Here is a 17,982-nt window from a genome sequence, read left to right on the forward strand (position 1 = left end):
ATTACTTAGACATAAACAAAAGGTGAGATCCTGCTATTTGCAACAACGTGGATGGAGCTAGAGTGTGTGATGCTGTGACTGACATAAGTCAATCGGAGAAAGACAAATACCATATGACCTCACTCATAGGTGGAATTTAGGAAACAAAACAAAGGAGCAAAGGGCAAATAAGAGAGAGATAAACAAACCAAGAAACAGACTCTGAACTACAGAGAACACAATGATGGGCACCTGAGGGGAGGTGGGCAGGGCGATAGGGAAACAGGTGATGGGGATGAGGGAGGGCACCTGTCATCGTGAGCACCAGGTGACGTGTGGAAGTGCTGACTCACTACATTGTGCACCTGACACGATTATCACACTGTGTGCTAACTAACTGGGATTAAAATAAAAACTTTAAAAAAGAAATAAGACTGTCTTTGGTGACGTTTACTGTTTTTTCAGCCTTTAAACAAAATCTGACTCACCTGAGGCCTCACGTCGGAGCCCATCTGATTTTCAGCCATTTCCCATCCGGAAGCTCAGACCAGGACCTGAGTGGGCCTCAGCCATGGCCAGCAGAGGTGGCAAGAGGGCAGCAGGGTCAGAGGGGCTCAGCAGGGACCCACACCTGGTTGCCTGCTGCTCTGCCAGCCATCAGGGCCTTCCTGGGGTGGGGGGGGTCCCATTTCTGACACTAGCACCGTGGAAAGATAAACATCGTAAGAGTGTATTTGAGCACAGATGGATTCAACTCAGGCAGCATGCAATCCTGCACATGGGAAGCCATTTGGAGGAGCCGTACAAAATGCAGGACTTCTGTAGGCAGAAGGGAATGGAGACAAGGAAGTCATACATGCAAAAAACCAGTGGTTACTACACGGTCACTTTTCTCTAGGGAGAAGATGGCAGGGATCCACCAGCAGATTTCCTCTCCAGTGCCAACCATGTGATTCCTGATCCACTGGTTTAAGAGTCCATTCTGGGAGAGCCAACTTGGTCATTGACTTGTGTGGGTCGTGCAGAGAAAGTAAGAAAAATATGCCATATGCACACGAGGAGCAGAGCTTGGTCCTGTGAAAGAGCAGCGAAGAACCAAAAGGCCTGTGGGACAGGGTGGCCTCCAGAGCCCATTATGCCCCTGACCCCAGCTGGGGACAACCACAGTCTGTCCTGGGGTGGGCATCAGACCTCCCACAGGTGCTCATCCAACACAGCTCCTGCTGCCTGTCCCTGATCCTGTCACACCCCTGAGCCAGGGTCCACATCAGGCACTGGGGTTGACTGCAGACCCGCCTCTTCTGCTTGCTGAAATAACGTGGAAGGGAGCACAAAGGCAGCTCTGCCAGTCTCCTTGCACAGGATGCGAGCAGCACACGTCTCACCTGGGGTCCTTCTCATGTGGAGGCAGGGCCCCCCAGCACTCCCAGCCACGGGGGGGGGGGGCAGAACAGGCTCCGTCTACTGGCAGTAGCACCCAGGCTGGCTAAGCTGGCTTCCTTTGCAAACCTACAAGCATTTAGTGAGGTCTACCCGCCCTCTGGGATCTGACGCCCTGCACTGGAATTGCCCCCACACGCCGCCCTGCAGCTCCCAACCCCACAGTGAAATCTTCTCCCTACTCGTATCTTTTTTGAACCCAGGGTGCTGCCTCCTGACAGAGCCCTCCCCCTGCCCCTCTGCAGGCTCTTCCAGTTTGGAGAGAAAGGGAGGAAAAGCAAACGCCTCTGTGTTTGCTATTGCAATGTTTCATCTATGGCAAATTCTCGTTTGTGAGAATGTTTTAGCAAGCAGTCTTCCTGGCTGCAGTGGGGAGAAAGCTGGCCACTCACTAGCCCCACCCCAGGGGAGAAAACAGGATGGTAGGCAGAGAAAACAAGTGGTCAAGCATCAGGCTCCAGATTTCAGCTCAGGTCATGATCTCAGGGTCGTGAGATCTGGCCCTGAATAGGGCTCTGAGCCGGGCATGGAGTCGGCTTGAGACTTGCCCTCTCCCTCTCCTTCTCCCTCTCTCCTTCTCTAAAAAAAAAAAAAAAATACACGATGATAATTTACAATAATAAACATAATTATTTTATTCAATCATTTATTCAACATATTTATGGAACGGCTACCAGCACCAGGCACTATACACTAGAATTGCTAACAGAAAAAAGTTTCGATTTTTTTAAATCATCCAAACCCCATTTATTTTCTTTTATTTTATTTTAAAGATATTATTTATTTAAATTGACAGAGAGAGAGAGTGAACAAGGGGTGAGGGATAGAGGGGAAAGGAGACAAACAAGGAATCTGCACTGAGCTCAGAGCCCAGTGTGGGGTCTCGGGCTCTCATGACCCCAAGACCATGACCTGAGCTGAAACCAAGAGTTGGACACCTCACTGCCTGAGCCCCGCAGGCACCCTAAACCCCTTTGTAAATTTTTCTTCTAGGTCGTTCCTCCCAAGCACAGCTGTCTGACCCTAATGGCTAAGCTTCAGGCCACCGTTTCATTGCTTGTCTTTCTTTTTCTGTGTTCCTTTTGGCCTTTTTCATCAGCACAAAATCAACCAATGTTTTAGACTCTCAACAAGGGACCAGAGTGGTATGCAGGCCCAGGTTAGGATGGCTGCCCGGCACACACAGGGAAGGAGGGGCTCCTGCAAGTGGACAGCATCCATAGGGCGTAGAGCTTGCACACAGAGCCGCAAGTCAGCAAGTCAGAAGGACTCCTTTGTAAGACTTCACGAAAGTCATAAACTAACACGCAGACAGAAATCACACGTTTTAACATCCAGGAGTGCTGGGAGTGAGAGCATTGATCCACAGCTTCAGGACAGAAATAAAGTTCTCTTTAGGCCACTCATCCATGAAGCAGGTGCACAGTGCATGCTTGGTCTGAGCAGACATCGGACCTGGACTTGTAAGTCCGGATGGTGGAGGGTTTTTCTCTCATCACTCTGCCTCCCTCCCCTTCCCTCCTCCCTCCATTTCTTCTTGGGAAATCTCAGCTTGCCCTCCTGTGTTCCATCTGCCAATATGCCGTGGCTCCTGACCCCAAGCCAGCTCTCCCAGTCAGCACAGGCTGCTGTGACAAACAGCACCGACCAGGCCACTGAACCAACAGGCATCTATTTACTCATCCTGGTTCCAGGGGCTGAAAATCCAAGATCAGCCAGTTGGGTTCCTGATGCGGTCTCTCTCCCAGGCATGCAGAGGGTTCCCTTCTCACCATGTCCTCACATGGAACACACACGGAGAGAAGCAAGGGCTGTCCTGCCTCTTCTTATAAGGACACTAATCCCACCACAGGGGCCCCCAGCACCAGGACCCCACATAACCCTACTCTCCTCCCAAAGGCCCTGCCTCCTGATGCCATGCCACTGGGGATTAGGGTTTTGAATACAAATTTGGGGAAGACACACATTCATTCCATGGTAGCAACCCAAGAGAGTCAGGTCCTGATTTTCCAGCCACTCTGTGGGGGTAGAGCAACTCCCAAATCTTAGCACCAACACAGAAACACAGCTTCTTACTCAAGGCCATTTCTACAAATGTTCCCCTCCTATCCCACTGCAAGTCTTCCTCCAAGGCTTCCCAAACCACAAGGAAGCCAAGAAACCCCAGCCGGACCTGGTGGGAGGACCAGCGTTCCCAGGGTTGCGAGGACCAGGGCGGGTGAGGGGACTGCGAGGGGCACATGTGGCTAGGAACTCCCCCCTACATGGGGCCTGCAGGCCTAGGGGCACATGGCCACCTTCAAGGGCCAGCAATGTGGGCCAACACCAGGGCTGCCCTGAGAAGCGTCCCATGCTTGCTCCAATGCTCTGCTGGACCCCTCCTAAAATCCTCAACAGTCCTGGCCCAAGATGCCAAAATTCTCATTTTGCACCAGACCCTGCAAATCATGTCACTGGTGCTGTGACATACTCAAAGCACGTCATCCCCAGAACTCCCACTCCTTGGTCACAGGTTCTCTGAGCCACATGTCTGGGACTGAAGATGTTCAGGATGTGCCACCCCAAAGCACATGCCTTTGGGATACTGATTACTTGGGCCTGAGGATGCTCGAAAAATAACACAGGCTGGTAGAGCCTTTCTCTGAACCCCCCTTATCTGCCTAAAGACAGTTCCTCCCAAAAGTCCCTAACGGGCATCAATCCCCTCCCGCAATCATCACAGGAGACAAGAAAGAGGTCCAGGCCACAACCACAGACTTTATTACAAACCAGCACACCTGCCATCTGGTCTCCAAAGAGCCCAGTCGTCTTTCCTGCAAACTGGTCACTGCCTCTCAGAGGCCCGCACCCACCTCCCCTGTGAAGATGGTGGATAAGCTCTCCAACCTCACTTTCTACCCCTATGATGCCTCCACGCAGGTAATATTAAAAAGTAGTAAATTCATGTACCTTTTCTCCTGTTACTCTGCCTGTTGTCGGCTCACTTCATGGAACCAGCTATCGAAGCCTAGGAGGGTGGAGGTAAACTGTCCCCTCCCCAACATCGCAAACGCATTCACGTCTGCTGCCAGCGAACCTCAGCTGACACCGAAAGACTGCTTCTGAACGTTGTTTCGAGAATGTCAGAGAAATTTGTGCCAACTAAATCCATAGGTGAAAGGGAAGTGATTCCTACTTGGACTGCACCTCCTGTGCAAGATCAGGCTTCAGACATCTTCCAAGGCTGCCAGGAGGCAAGATGAATCATTTCTATACATTACTCATTAAGTCTCCCAGGGAACAAAATAATGATGTCCACAAAAGTGCTTTGGATAAATGATCCAGAAACAAGCTCATCTATTGTCTTAAGGCGCGTATATTCAAAGACTCTCTCTTTTTTTTTTTAATGGAGTCAGCAATTGTGGAAGTGAGTGCAATTTCATCTATAGCACTTCCACCTTTCTACGGCATTAGAAGTTATAAGATTTCTGACTTTTTAAAAAAGGTTTTATTTATTTATTTATTTATTTATTTATTTATTTATTTATTTATTTATTTTTAGGTTTTATTTATTTATTCATGAGAGACACACACAGAGAGAGGCAGAGACATAGGCAAAGGGAGAAGCAGGCTCCCTACGGGAGCCCGATGTGGGACTCGATCCCAGGACCCTGAGATCATGCCCTGAGCCTGAGGCAGACGCTCAACCACTGAGCCACTCAGATGCCCCTCTGATTTTTTCTTGCCAGAAACTTGAACACAGAGCAACGCATTTGTGTTTTAATATTTTTCTTCTACACACCACATCATAAATGGTGGTCTTTCCTTGTTCAAAATGAAATGAAATTCACTATCCAAATATTTAAAAATTCTATGTTGCACTTGTCTTGGTTCTTGGTGCCAATCTGCCTGATTTCTAGGGGTTGACCCCTAGAAAGGCTGTTGACCCCTGACAGGCTGTTTAACTTGGGACATGTTTTCCTCAGCCTTTTATTAATCATCTATAAAACAGAGTTGATAATAGTGCATGCCTGAAAAGGCTGTTATGGGCCCTACATTGAATTAAGGATTTATTAAGTGCTTCCTGGCTTGTAATGAGCTCTATAGAAATGTTTGTTAAATCAACTACCTATTTTTAAGGTAAACATAAAATGGTTAATGCTGAGTATGTGCAAAGCCTCTCAGGGCACCCACAATGCCAAGAGGCCCAGGGATCTCAGAAGACATATTTGCATGTGGAGGGCATTTGTGTTGGTATCTTGAAGGCATCTTGTTAACTCTCTGAAGCTGAGAGCCATCTCGACTTGTGGGCATCACCAAGTCTCCTGGTCTGCTTGGATAATGCCCTGGATGGTTAAAGTGGCCGGGGGAAGGACCCCCAGACCAGAGCTGTTTAAAATATAGAGTCTGAGTTAATACCCCAGGATTCTGCATTTCTAACAAACTTCCCAGGTGATGCTGAAACAAGTTAGAAATGTGAATGCCTAACCCCCTTTTTTTCTCTCTTGTCATTTAACATATAGGAAAACTTAACCCGTGTTTATAGGAATTAATTTAATGAGAAAGCAACTGATGACTTCTGATAAAAACAAGACAACAGGTCCAAAATGGAGTGCCTTATGCTAAGCGCCAAGACTTAATTTACTCAAAGTGTCAGCTGTCCCAGAAATGGAGTCAGTCAGGAGTCCCCTCATCAGCACTAGTGAGGTCATTGGCCTGATGGGCTCCTGCTGTCCAGGTAAAGGAAGGTGACCTTTCAGTAACACTTTCTTTGCTTTGTTGGAAGCTCAGTTCATGCTCAGTTCTTCTTATATAAGATTTTCATTTTGTTCAGCTCCTTGGAGCTCCTATCTGTTAAATGAGGTGCTGCCCGATTTGAATCAATTTTGACTGATAAATTCTTAATATTTTGAATAGGCCTCCACTTTTCGTATAACAGATCAATGAGCCGGTGTTCTGATGCCTGGTTAGCGAGTAATACTATTTAAGTGTAGTAAGTATGTATGTATTATGTATTTATATTGATTGATTGAAATAGAGCCTAAGCATGCCCGCAAGTGGTGAGGGAGGGGCAGAGGGAGAGATTCTTCAAGCAGAGTCCCTGCTGAGCGAGGAGCCAGATGATTCAACCCCACCAACCGAGGTCATGACCTGGGGTCACGACCCCAGATCAGCACCTGAGCAGAAACCAAGAGTGGAGTGCAACCCTGTGCCAGGCAACCCTCTGTGCCAGGCAGGTGCCCCTAGCCGAGGCTATTTCAGTAGAGTAGGTGATATCATGTGCCCCTTCAAAGGGGGGTAGTCAGAGCTGAAACACAACACCAAGGACGACTGTTGCCCTTGAATCCCACTTGTTTCCTGCCTCCAGCTGAGAATTGGCTCCCATGCTGCACTTCCAATCCGAGTACCTTAACGTAATCTTGCGTTTCCTAAAAAGTTATTAGGATTTACTCACGAATTCTGACATAGCTCGGCGGGGGGGGGGGGGGGGGGGGGGCGGAGATGATGGAAAATAAAGAAGTTAGCATCATTCTGCTCAATAAGCTTCAGCTTCTCCTCCCTAGCCCTCGGCCTCAGAAATGTGTCTGCCCCTCGCCCAGAGGAGATGCAGGCGCGGGATTACACCGGCTTCTAATCCCTTGTTTCAGCATCCGTGTCCCTATTCGTATTTTGCCCCACGCAGGACCTACGCTGAACAAAGGCCCCAGCTTTCCCGGCTCTAACAAAGATGCTCCAGCCACCTCCCTGCGCGCCGCACAAGCGCCTCCGGATTGGTTGGGTTACCGTCCAATAGGAAAGAAGAGCCGGCGTCCGCTATTTACATAAATCCCTGGCCGCCCACGCGCGCGGCCGGCCGGCCAATCGGATCCCAGAGTTTGGAGCCTTCATTTGAATATGGAGACGATAGATAAATATCGCTGCCGGCGTAGCTGCTAGCATCTCCCCGCCGCCTCCAGGGCCGGTGTCCCCGCCGCGCCGTTCCCCCGACCCCCGCCGCCTCCGCGCCTCCCTGCCCTGCCGAGCCCTCCCGATCGGCCCCCGCGCCCAAGAAGGGCTCCAAGAAGGCCGTCACCAAGGCGCAGAAGAAGGATGGCAAGAAGCGCAAGCGCAGCCGCAAGGAGAGCTACTCCATCTACGTGTACAAGGTGCTGAAGCAGGTGCACCCCGACACCGGCATCTCGTCCAAGGCCATGGGCATCATGAACTCGTTCGTCAACGACATCTTTGAGCGCATCGCCAGCGAGGCCTCCCGCCTGGCGCATTACAACAAGCGCTCGACCATCACGTCCCGCGAGGTGCAGACGGCCGTGCGCCTGCTGCTGCCCGGCGAGCTGGCCAAGCACGCGGTGTCCGAGGGCACCAAGGCCGTCACCAAGTACACCAGCTCCAAGTGAGGCGCACCGGCCACCCCGGAACACAAAGGCTCTTTTCAGAGCCACCTGTGCTCACAAAGGAGCGTGCCACCCGGGCTGGTTGTGACGGCCTGGGGGAGCGGACGGCGGGACCTGGCCCGAAGCAGAGCTCCTGTACAGGGGTGTCCCCCCGAGCCAGACCCCGGAGACGGGGACCCGGTGAGGTGAGGATGCGCACCACCTCCAGGAAGGCCTCGGGCGACCTCCCCACCAGCCCCCCCGTGTCCCTTCGTGGGTGAGACCGAGGTTCGCTGCGCGCCACCTCCGCTAGGCCCTGAGTGCTGTCGTGTGGCCGTGGCCCCTAACCCGGCGATGAATTGAAGCAGCTATTCTCGGCGTTGTGCGCTTCTGTTGGAAAGAGGACTGTGGGAGCATAGTGGCTCCATCCTCTTGGTCCCCTAGAATTCTTCCTATTAGATCATGGTTGTTTGCTTTTTTTTTCCCCCCCGAAAATCGTGAATACTTTTATTATAAACCCACCAAAGGGCAAAAGCCTTTTTCAGGAAAGGAATGGAGGGCTTTTAAGGAAAGAAAAAAAAGAAAAAAAAACAGGTCAAGCACATGCAAAGTGGGTGCAATCAGCCTGCTGCATAAGGGCAGGCCTGACAGGCTGGGCCAGGCTGCCGTCACCCTGAAAACCTCCCCCTGTGCCTCAGACTGCCACATCTCTGAGAACACCACCCAGAGTGTTCTGACCTCCCTGGGTTTGGGTGCGCCTGGGTGCCCGCGGTGGGCTGGGCCGAGCCAGTCCTGTACCTCAGGGACTCCCCCATCTCCAAAAACATTTCACCACTTATAGTCAGTTCTTTCTTTGCTTTTGTAGCTTTTATGAAAGGGACAGCCCTCCCTCTGCATCTTTGGTTTACCACAGAGCAGTTAGCAAATTTGACTTGAGATTTTTAGCTGAGGTGGGTGGGGAGAGGCTCACATGGGATCCCTGCAAAATCCCTCGGGGCTTCCAGATCTGAGTGATTCCGCGTTATCTCAAACCCAGAGGTTTCTGCAGCTGTGTTGGGTCCTCACTCTCCAAGCCTGTGCACTGCCAGTACGTGGCATACCCGTTCAGCAGCCTCCAGCCAATCGTAAATCAGGTGTCCCTCTGTCGCAGCAGATTTAGAGGTGGGCTCAGCATTCAGTGTCCTTCCATCTTCCTGATGATAAATTCTCAACAGCAGAGACTGTGTCACCCTGCATCTCCCTGAATGGGTTCCTTGGTCGGAGAGGGCCAGCCAGGTCCGTTCTGTGCCTGGGGCTGCTGCTGGCTGCCTCTGCAGCCTCCACCATACTGTAAACAGAGGCAGTCTTTATTTTTATTTTTTTAACTTCTGTGTGCCAGAGCAGCCAAAGGACTGAGAAATTAACATTTTGCTTCATCCACAATGAAACATGTTCATACTATTGTATTTGGGAACTCTTTATTTTGCTTCTTGATTTCATTTTTGGAACTAAATAAACAGTATTGTTGCCTACTGCTAGCACAGTCACACATTGCTGGAGACCAGTCTCATTATAGTGAAATTAAGCCAAGCAGAGAATTAGGTGGCTCTGGGAGACTACATTCCTGTGACCAGAAGTGCTCATGAAGAGACTGACTCCTGATCAACCTGGGTACAAGGCTGGGGGCTCAGGCCCATCAGGAGGCCCCTGCTTCATAGTGGAAGACTGGATTCTAGGTGTTCCATATGAATTAGACATCTCTTAGGATTCAAGGCGTTGATTTTGATGATACATCACTGTTTCCAAATTTGGGGATTATAACTAGAAAGGAAAGAATTGAGTAAAATACCCATGCCAAAATTTCTGTATCTATGGTTTTGTTTGGGTTTTGTTTTGTTTTTCTTTTTGGTAAATATTGTTTCAGAGCATGTATCTAAAAAAGAAAGGGAAAGCAATGATGCACACCGCTATCACTGTAATCATAACAATACCATCCGTGCCCATGGATGCATAAACAGCCAATAGGGTAGAGAACCACCATCAATCTCACTGAAGACCTAGGTCTCCCTAAAATTCTAATTGACAATTACTTACAATTGTCTATCTTTGCTACCTACCAAAACGTATGTTTTCATGATCGCATACTGTTCAGATGATTTTTTAAACACTTTTTGCCCCCCTACAAGTATTTTTAAATTTCAATTTACATACGTTTTTTAAAATTTTTTTGATAAGTAGTAGATAAGACACTGTCAAAATATATCTTACATTTGGGTGAAATTCTGAGACAAGTGCAATGAGAATGAGTTCCGAGAGAAAAAAAGGGTCATCTACACCATCTCACTGTTAATGAAGAAATCTGATCATGTTTTATGAATTGATTATGGTATCAAATTGCTATTACAATATATACCTTGAAAAGATTGATGTGATCGTGTGTCAACCACCTCTCAATAAAAAGGACTTTGAAAATGTATAAAAGATCAAGAACTTTTAAAATATTCCAAATTCTCTTTAAAAATTGCTGTGGGCCATTTTGCTTTCTTAAAACGTCCTGTTGGGATTTGTGTCCTTGTAACTATCAGAACTAAGGATAAAAATATTTTAGATGAAAAATGTGAGGTTTTACATCCCTTTAGACTGGATTCAGGTGGGAAAAGGAATGGGTGGCTGGGCTTCCAGCCACTGGGCGAAGGAAGGGCTCGGTGGGACATTCCCGCCCAGACCTCCTGCCCAGCCTGGCATCCACCACCCAACCGGCTTCCTTCAGAGAGAGGATTTACCCTTTTTCATTGAGCTTCTGTCCCCCGCTTGGGACGAGGACATGGCCTCTCAATACAGGAGTCTCAGAACGGCTCAAGAGAGTGATTGATAGCAAACCGCTGATTTACACGTAACAAAACCAAAGGAAAAGGCAAAGCGACGTCCTTTCCCAATTGAAGACTCTTCGCGCCAAAGGCAAGGCGACACTTTCCAAATAAATGCCGTAAATTCTTTCAAAGAGAGAGGGTGGCAGCCCGGGTGGCTCGGCGGTTTAGCGCTGACTTCAGCCCAGGGCGTGATCCTGGAGGCTCAGGATCAAGAACCCACGTCGGGCTCCCTGCATGGAGCCTGCTTCTCCCTCTGCCTGTCTCTGCCTCTCTCGGTCTCTCATGAATAAATAAATAAGATCTTTAAAGAGAGAGAGAATTCTGCGTCACTAACGCTTCCCAGAAAATAACAATGTGGCTGATACGGGAGAGAGCTCCCTCCCCCCGCCCAGAATGGGAGGAATTACAGAAGGAATAATTTTCCTCTAGAACCGACTTACCCCGGCCCCATTTAGTCTAAAGCTGCCGCAGCAGGGGTTGGCTTAGCACATCTGCCTCCTACTCTAGGAACGCTTCCATCTCTTTTTCGGATTATATTTTGCCAGTTGCACGATCCAGCCACTAACATATCCTCCGGGAAATGTTCACTGCGTGAGGACGGAGGTCTCTGGTCCAGTGGGGGACGCGGGTCTCGGCGGATGCAGGTCCCGCCCCCGCCCCCCTCGCCCCCTCCCCGCCCCCCGGGGCTGCGCAGCAACCAAGTTCTCATCTCCGGGTTTCATTCATCAGGAACGTGGCAGGTGGGAGGGGGAACTGGCACGATGTCCTCCTGAAAAAGGTGACCCGCGCCCCTCCCCCACGGGCGCACTGCCTGCGCAGGCAAGCGAGAGCCTCAGGCGGTCCACGCGCGAACAGGCCAGGGCGGGGGGCCAGGGGGGGCGGTTCCCGCGCGCAGGCGCACTCGGAGGTCAGCAAGGGACGTGGAGCGAGAGACGCCCGCTTGGACTGGCGGTGCGTCAACAGCCCTGGCCACTGGGGGGGGGGGGGGGGGGGGCTGTTAACACCGCACACCTCGGGGAGCGCAGATCCGCACTCCCTCATCCCGCTCTCAGACACCTAGGCGCGCGCAGACCCAGGACAACCACCTGGGGTCCCGGAACCGAACGGGTTCACAGGACAACCCTTCACCGTGTTCGAAACCCTTTTTCCGATCGTGTGGGTGGCTCTGAAAAGAGCCTTTGTGTTCCGGGGTGGCCGGTGCGCCTCACTTGGAGCTGGTGTACTTGGTGACGGCCTTGGTGCCCTCGGACACCGCGTGCTTGGCCAGCTCGCCGGGCAGCAGCAGGCGCACGGCCGTCTGCACCTCGCGGGACGTGATGGTCGAGCGCTTGTTGTAATGCGCCAGGCGGGAGGCCTCGCTGGCGATGCGCTCAAAGATGTCGTTGACGAACGAGTTCATGATGCCCATGGCCTTGGACGAGATGCCGGTGTCGGGGTGCACCTGCTTCAGCACCTTGTACACGTAGATGGAGTAGCTCTCCTTGCGGCTGCGCTTGCGCTTCTTGCCGTCCTTCTTCTGCGCCTTGGTGACGGCCTTTTTGGAGCCCTTCTTGGGCGCGGGGGCCGACTTAGACGGATCAGGCATGGTCGCAAACCTCTCCAAACAAAAAGAGCAGAGCTCTGCAGCCGGCATTTATACATCCCGTATGCAAATGAAGGATCCAAAGCTGCTCGTTCCTGATAGGCTTGGATGCTGCTCAACGTCATCCCCGGACAGGCGCATGCAAATCAGGGGATGGCGGCCTGCGCTTCTGATTGGTGACCGGCGCTGTCCAATGGGAGGAAGCCCGCGCCACTACCCCCGGACCAGATATAAGCGCTCGGCGGGCCTGGCAGCGCGGTTTCTGTGGGCGTTCTCTCCCGGTTCCCTCTCTCTTCGTGCCCCTCGCGGAGATGTCTGGCCGAGGCAAGCAGGGCGGCAAGGCGCGCGCCAAGGCCAAGTCCCGCTCGTCCCGGGCGGGGCTGCAGTTCCCGGTGGGTCGCGTGCACCGTCTCCTCCGCAAGGGCAACTACTCGGAGCGGGTCGGGGCGGGCGCGCCGGTGTACCTGGCGGCCGTGCTGGAGTACCTGACGGCCGAGATCCTGGAGCTGGCGGGCAACGCGGCCCGCGACAACAAGAAGACGCGCATCATCCCGCGCCACCTGCAGCTGGCCATCCGCAACGACGAGGAGCTCAACAAGCTGCTGGGCCGCGTGACCATCGCGCAGGGCGGCGTCCTGCCCAACATCCAGGCCGTGCTGCTGCCCAAGAAGACCGAGAGCCACCACAAGGCCAAGAGCAAGTGAGGCCGCAGAGGCGGGCCGGCCACGGCTGTGCGCCCCAAGGGCCCCTTGACACCAAAGGCTCTTTTAAGAGCCACCCACAGTCTCCGCAAAAGAGCCGCACTGAGCACGCAGCCTGAGCCTGTCCAAGCGCCGCCGCCTCCTGCGAGGCGCACGGGGAAGCTGGGCAAGACCTGGGTGCGCCCGCGCACCTGGTGGGCGCCTGTGCGGGTTTGCGCCGGACACGTGGGCGGCCTTGGCCTTCCACCCAGCCTCCTCCCTCCTCCGCGCCCCGGGTAGTTTCGGGAAGGGTCAGCCATGGCTGGAGATCACTGCCTCTGGATGGATGCGCAGAGTGGTCCTCTGGCTCCTGTAGACTTCAATACAGGCTGTCCGCTTCCCACGCACCTGGTGTTGCAGATGGGCAGCTTATGCAGAGCATCTGCTTTTGGGGGGCCCCTCCATAAACCTTAACGACTTACACTTTCAAACATAAAGATGCTTGACTGAGCGAGTGGACATTGCAAACTAGAAACGTGAGGTCCAACCGAGTTATGATCTAGTCTGGGTGTGAATGTCTTGCAAAGGGTTTGTGTTCGAAAACCATTTGCAGCATTTTAAAAATCCTATTTTTAAAAAGCGTAGACTTGGGATCCCTGGGTGGCGCAGGGGTTTGGTGCCTGCCTTTGGCCCAGGGCGCGATCCTGGAGACCTGGGATCGAATCCCACGTCGGGCTCCCGGTGCATGGAGCCTGCTTCTCCCTCTGCCTGTGTTTCTGCCTCTCTCTCTTTCTCTCTGTGTAACTATCATAAATAAATAAACATTAAAAAAAAGAAAAGCGTAGACTTTTAAATCTTAATGTAAGTAAAATGTTCAAAGCCATTCAACTGTTCAATCTGGGTTGGTCACACGTAAATCCGAATCCCTTAACCCTATGGCTAAAATCAGAGTAAGATAATTTTGTCCATGGAGTTTGGTCAGGAAAACCAGGTTTGTGAATTTAGTGCGTGGAAAGTCAACACTGAGGATCGGATTATGTAATACACGTGTGGCTATTTAGGAGGACGCCTGTTCATGAGCTCTACATTCTGCAATAAAGGGGGAGTGGGACAGTTCCCAGGGTTCTGGCAAAGTCTGGAGAATTAGCACCCACCTCACGGGGCAGGAGGGGTTAAGTGTTTCATTCGTGATAATTCCTTTAAAACAATGTCTGCCACAGAAAAGGCCTGATAACTGTTTGTTACTCCTGTTATCAATGTCATTGTTTTTGTTAATTTTATAGCAATAAAGAGAGGCCAGTAAGTGAATTCAGGAATATTATGTAATTTGTATTTGACTTACTAAAATTAGGTCTACTCAAACCAGGGCTCCCCAGACACCATCTAGGGCTAACCGCACATCTGCTGGGCCTAAAAAAATATCTTAGTGGTGTGAAAGTAGTTCACACCAGGGATGTGCACGCATGCTCTGTCCGCGTGGACCCAAGCACAGGACTCCCCACAGTGAGGTAGGTCCAGAGCATACAACCCAGCAAGCCCCATCTCTGTGCAGCCGCAAGGACTGTCCAGGAGACCATGGAGCCTCTGGAAATCAAGCTGGCCATTAGGTTCCCAGTGACAGTCTTCAACTCTGGCCCACATTTGTGTCTAAGCATCAGTATTAATGTAGGTCATTGAATGTCTTCACTCCCCTCAGTGGTGTTTAAGAAACACTTTCCAGGGTGCAGGGGGCTTTGGGATGCCAGGGTATCTCCGCAGAGCTCCCAATTTCCTCATTCCTCGAGACTCTGAGAGTGGGGCAGGGAGGTGGCTGACACTGCCCTTAGAGGCAGCCTTCTTTTGTTGTCTCCACAGCTGAGCTGTTCCCCATACAGAGCACCAAACACCAAGGGACATTCGGTTTTCCGTGATTAAGCACTGAAGGCAGGGACACAGGTTTTCAGCTGCCATCGCCACAGGTGGCCAGCTGACAGCACGTGGTACGGCACGGGTACAGAACAGCTCCGCCACCGGGAAGGTTCCACTGGACAGCTCTGGCCTGCCATCTCATCATCTGTCAGGGGTTACCTGGTTCCGAAAGGTGAAGAAACATCAGAGCCAGCCCACCGCTGTGAGACAAAGGCCAGCAGACCCTGGCTTCAGTGGGAAGGCACCACCTGGCCCAGCAAGTCTACCCCCAGGTGTACGCAGGGGCCAGTCACAGTCTGAGCAGCACGATGCCATGCATCCCAAAGGTGGGAGCAGCCCCGATGTCCCCGCAGGTGAACGCACAAACGTGTGGTCTGTCCAAACAGAGTGCCTGTCAGCCATGGTTGAGCCTGACAAATGCGTTGGTGAGACAACCTGACAAAGAGGCCATGTAGGGGTGACTCCCCTTATAAGAAACAGCTGGAATGGGCAGCTCCACAGAGGTGGAGGCAGCTCCCTCAGTTGTCAGGGGCTGGGCGAAGAGGGGGGCACACTGCTGTGGCAGGACACACTCCCTCCCCTATCCTGGGATTATTGCCACTGTTCTGCCCCCATCCCTGTGAGAGGTGAGCCAAACAGGTACAAAGCCCCACAGCAAGAATGCAGAACCACCCAGGCCCATTGCCTGGAAAGTGGTCCCAGCTTCCAGAACTCTCCGCCACTCTGACTGGCTCCTGCCCTGGGCCTGGGTCTGTACCCTGCCCCAGCCCAACATTTGCTCTCTCCTCCTTGCTCCGTTCAGTCTCATCTTTTTACCAACATGTTTAAGAATTTCCCAAGTGGGGCACCTGGCGGGCTCAGTCAATAAAGTCATACCTTTATGATACCATAAAGCTCAGGTCATGATCCCCGGGGTCCTGGGATTGAGTCCGCATCAGGCTCCCCCTGAGGTATCTGCTTCTCCATCTGCCTGTGTCTTTGCCTCTCTCTTTCTGTGTCTCTCTTGAATAAATAAATAAAATAAAAATAAAAATAAAAAATAAATCTCCCAAGTGGGCAAGCATAAAGGACTCCCTGAACCCCTGTGTTCGCTTAGACCCTGAATTAGGCCATTAGGGGACACGCCTTGAGGAGGACTGGGCCAGCCAGCTTGAGGGCTGTCAGGTGTGGGCTGCGCTGAGGAACTCTGTCGCCTGGAGGTCCTAGGCCTGGTCATCACAATTGACCTCGTGCTCCCAGCAGGGTCTGTTTCCCTGCATTTCTGACCAAGCCTCACCAAGGCTCTGCTTTTCTCCCATGCCCACCCAGCGAAAGCTTTAAAATCCCACTCCCCCCAACCCCCGCCCCATGCCCACTTCCCTCCCCACAGGTGGCTTGGCTGCAGTGCTCTCCGGGGAATCAGCATCCTGGCGCTGTGATCTCCCCTCCTGTCAACACTGCCCCCAGGCCTCCAGGACGCCCTCTCTTACCCACTGCCCTGTCCTCAGCTTGTCCCAGAGGGGGCAGCCCTTCTGGGGTTCTGTCTTGACTGTTTCCTCCTGAGGGATGATGGATCAGCCCAAAATGTTCCAAGTGCTGGGTCTCAGGGTCAGTGGTTGGAGCCAGCCTCCCCAGGAAAGCTGGTGGCTGCCGACCATGCTGGAAGCTGGCTCGTGGGTATTGGGGATCAGCTGGGGGGGGGGGGGTTCACTGAGGGGGATGACCTAGGGGGGCAGCTGGAAGGTGGGAGGGGGGTGGATTAACCTGGTGGGTCAGTGTGGAGTCAGCCGGGAAGGCACTGGTCTGGGGGCCTCCTTCCCGCGGCTGGGCACCTTGTTTCTTCTGACATATAGTGTCTCTCCAAGGAAAATTCAGGCTTCCTTACACCTTCTGGGGGAAAAAAAAGTCCCCAGGACCGCTGAGGGTCAGCCTGCACACCAGGACTCATGCCCCATGCTGGGGCTCATGGGTCCCCTGATGGGGAAACCTCCACATGGGGCAGCCGTGAGAGCCACGCTGTGGTGCACACAGGTCCTGTGCTGCAACAAGAGGCTTCCTCTGTCCTCCTGCTCTCCTTCCAGCCGGCCCATCAGTGGGGCCTGATGTGGCCCACGGCAGCCATGTCTCCACTCCACCTGGGAGCTCTCCTTTCTCCCAGTGCCAGGCTGCCCCCTGCATCCCAGGCACACCCCCACAGCAGCACCTCCTGGTCCTCCCCTAGCCAGGGACACCCACCAGGAGACCATCAGCAAATCGGGAGTGTCGGGGTGCAGATCCTCTCTGGGTCACTGGAGACATCCTAGTTCTGGCTCCCACCTGCAATGTGCTCCCCACCCCAAATACACATGGCCCTGTCCTAATGCCTAGAACTTGTGAGTGTGATCGTATGTGGGCTAACTAAAGGATCTTGAGATGAGGAGGTCATTCTGGGGTGAAGACTGACTGGACTCAAACATGCATGGGAGGCCCCACCGTCAGCGGGAAGGCTTGAGGCAGCTGGGAGGACTGGACACAGGTGTGCATGGGATCTACTCCGCAGAGAGCCCTGTCCTATTTGGCAGCTCACCCCATCTCTTCCACCTTGCTCCTGCCCTGAGTCTTAAATGGATTTAATAAACCACCTGGTTTGGGCTTGATGGGCCTATGAGCCCCTCCCGGCCAAGGCCTATCGTGACCTTGGAGGGCGCATCAGCCTCCAGCATGCCCTCCATCAGGCAGTTGGAGGCCCCCTTATGCAGGCAAGCCCGACAGGCTGCTCCCCATGGCACCGCTCTGCTCCCCGCCCCTCATGGTGAGGGATGCTATGCGGGACTCTCAATTCCACCCCCCTACCCCCCCCCCACACACACACACGGCAAGACAAGCCCAATCCACCCTGATGCCCGAGGACAGCTGTGCATTCACAGAGGTGCGGCCGGGCAAGCGACCGTACCAGTGTGCAGGACTCGAGGTGTGCGTCCACGTGATCGACACTTGGCTGACACTGTGACCTGCCGTCTTCACAGGCCCGCGCATGCCTGGCTGGAGCAGCTCTAGCTGTCAGGTCCCTGCCCGGAAACTGCCCAGGGGCTGCGAACGGCCAACTCCAGGTGTGCTTGGGAAGGAGTCACCAAGGCAAGGAAATCGGGGACCCAGAATGCAAGCCACTGCCCCGCAGGCTCCTAGGGCGACCGAGGGGCTCCCGTGGCACCCCGCCTCCCCACTACTGCCCTGGC

The 17,982-nt window shown here is 52.8% G+C and overlaps 3 protein-coding genes across 3 annotated transcripts; 2 read left to right on the forward strand and 1 right to left on the reverse strand.

The window, feature by feature from the left end:
* The first annotated feature begins 4,284 nt into the window (after positions 1-4,284).
* On the forward strand, positions 4,285-10,187 carry LOC112665338 (histone H2B type 1-F/J/L-like). Its single transcript, XM_049093391.1, has 2 exons — positions 4,285-4,338; positions 7,329-10,187. The coding sequence occupies exons 1-2, from the start codon at positions 4,285-4,287 to the stop codon at positions 7,791-7,793; spliced, it is 519 nt and encodes a 172-aa protein (XP_048949348.1). The 3' UTR covers positions 7,794-10,187.
* Positions 10,188-11,677: 1,490 nt separating this feature from the next.
* Positions 11,678-12,522, reverse strand: LOC112665317 (histone H2B type 3-B). Its single transcript, XM_025454964.3, has one exon. The coding sequence runs from the start codon at positions 12,249-12,251 to the stop codon at positions 11,823-11,825; it is 429 nt and encodes a 142-aa protein (XP_025310749.2). The 5' UTR covers positions 12,252-12,522; the 3' UTR covers positions 11,678-11,822.
* On the forward strand, positions 12,463-14,155 carry LOC112665318 (histone H2A type 3). Its single transcript, XM_025454966.3, has one exon. The coding sequence runs from the start codon at positions 12,512-12,514 to the stop codon at positions 12,902-12,904; it is 393 nt and encodes a 130-aa protein (XP_025310751.1). The 5' UTR covers positions 12,463-12,511; the 3' UTR covers positions 12,905-14,155.
* Positions 14,156-17,982: the final 3,827 nt, after the last annotated feature.

Source organism: Canis lupus, chromosome 14 (genome assembly GCF_003254725.2).
Source record: "Canis lupus dingo isolate Sandy chromosome 14, ASM325472v2, whole genome shotgun sequence".
Classification (NCBI taxonomy): Eukaryota; Metazoa; Chordata; class Mammalia; order Carnivora; family Canidae; genus Canis; species Canis lupus.

Bases quoted from the DNA above. Each gene is read 5' to 3' on its own strand.
- LOC112665338 (XM_049093391.1), top strand. From the start codon at position 4,285: ATGGTGGATAAGCTCTCCAACCTCACTTTCTACCCCTATGATGCCTCC. The intron at 4,339-7,328 runs GTAATATTAAAA...CTGCCGGCGTAG, and splicing joins CCTATGATGCCTCCACGCAG to CTGCTAGCATCTCCCCGCCG.
- LOC112665317 (XM_025454964.3), bottom strand. From the start codon at position 12,251: ATGCCGGCTGCAGAGCTCTGCTCTTTTTGTTTGGAGAGGTTTGCGACC.
- LOC112665318 (XM_025454966.3), top strand. From the start codon at position 12,512: ATGTCTGGCCGAGGCAAGCAGGGCGGCAAGGCGCGCGCCAAGGCCAAG.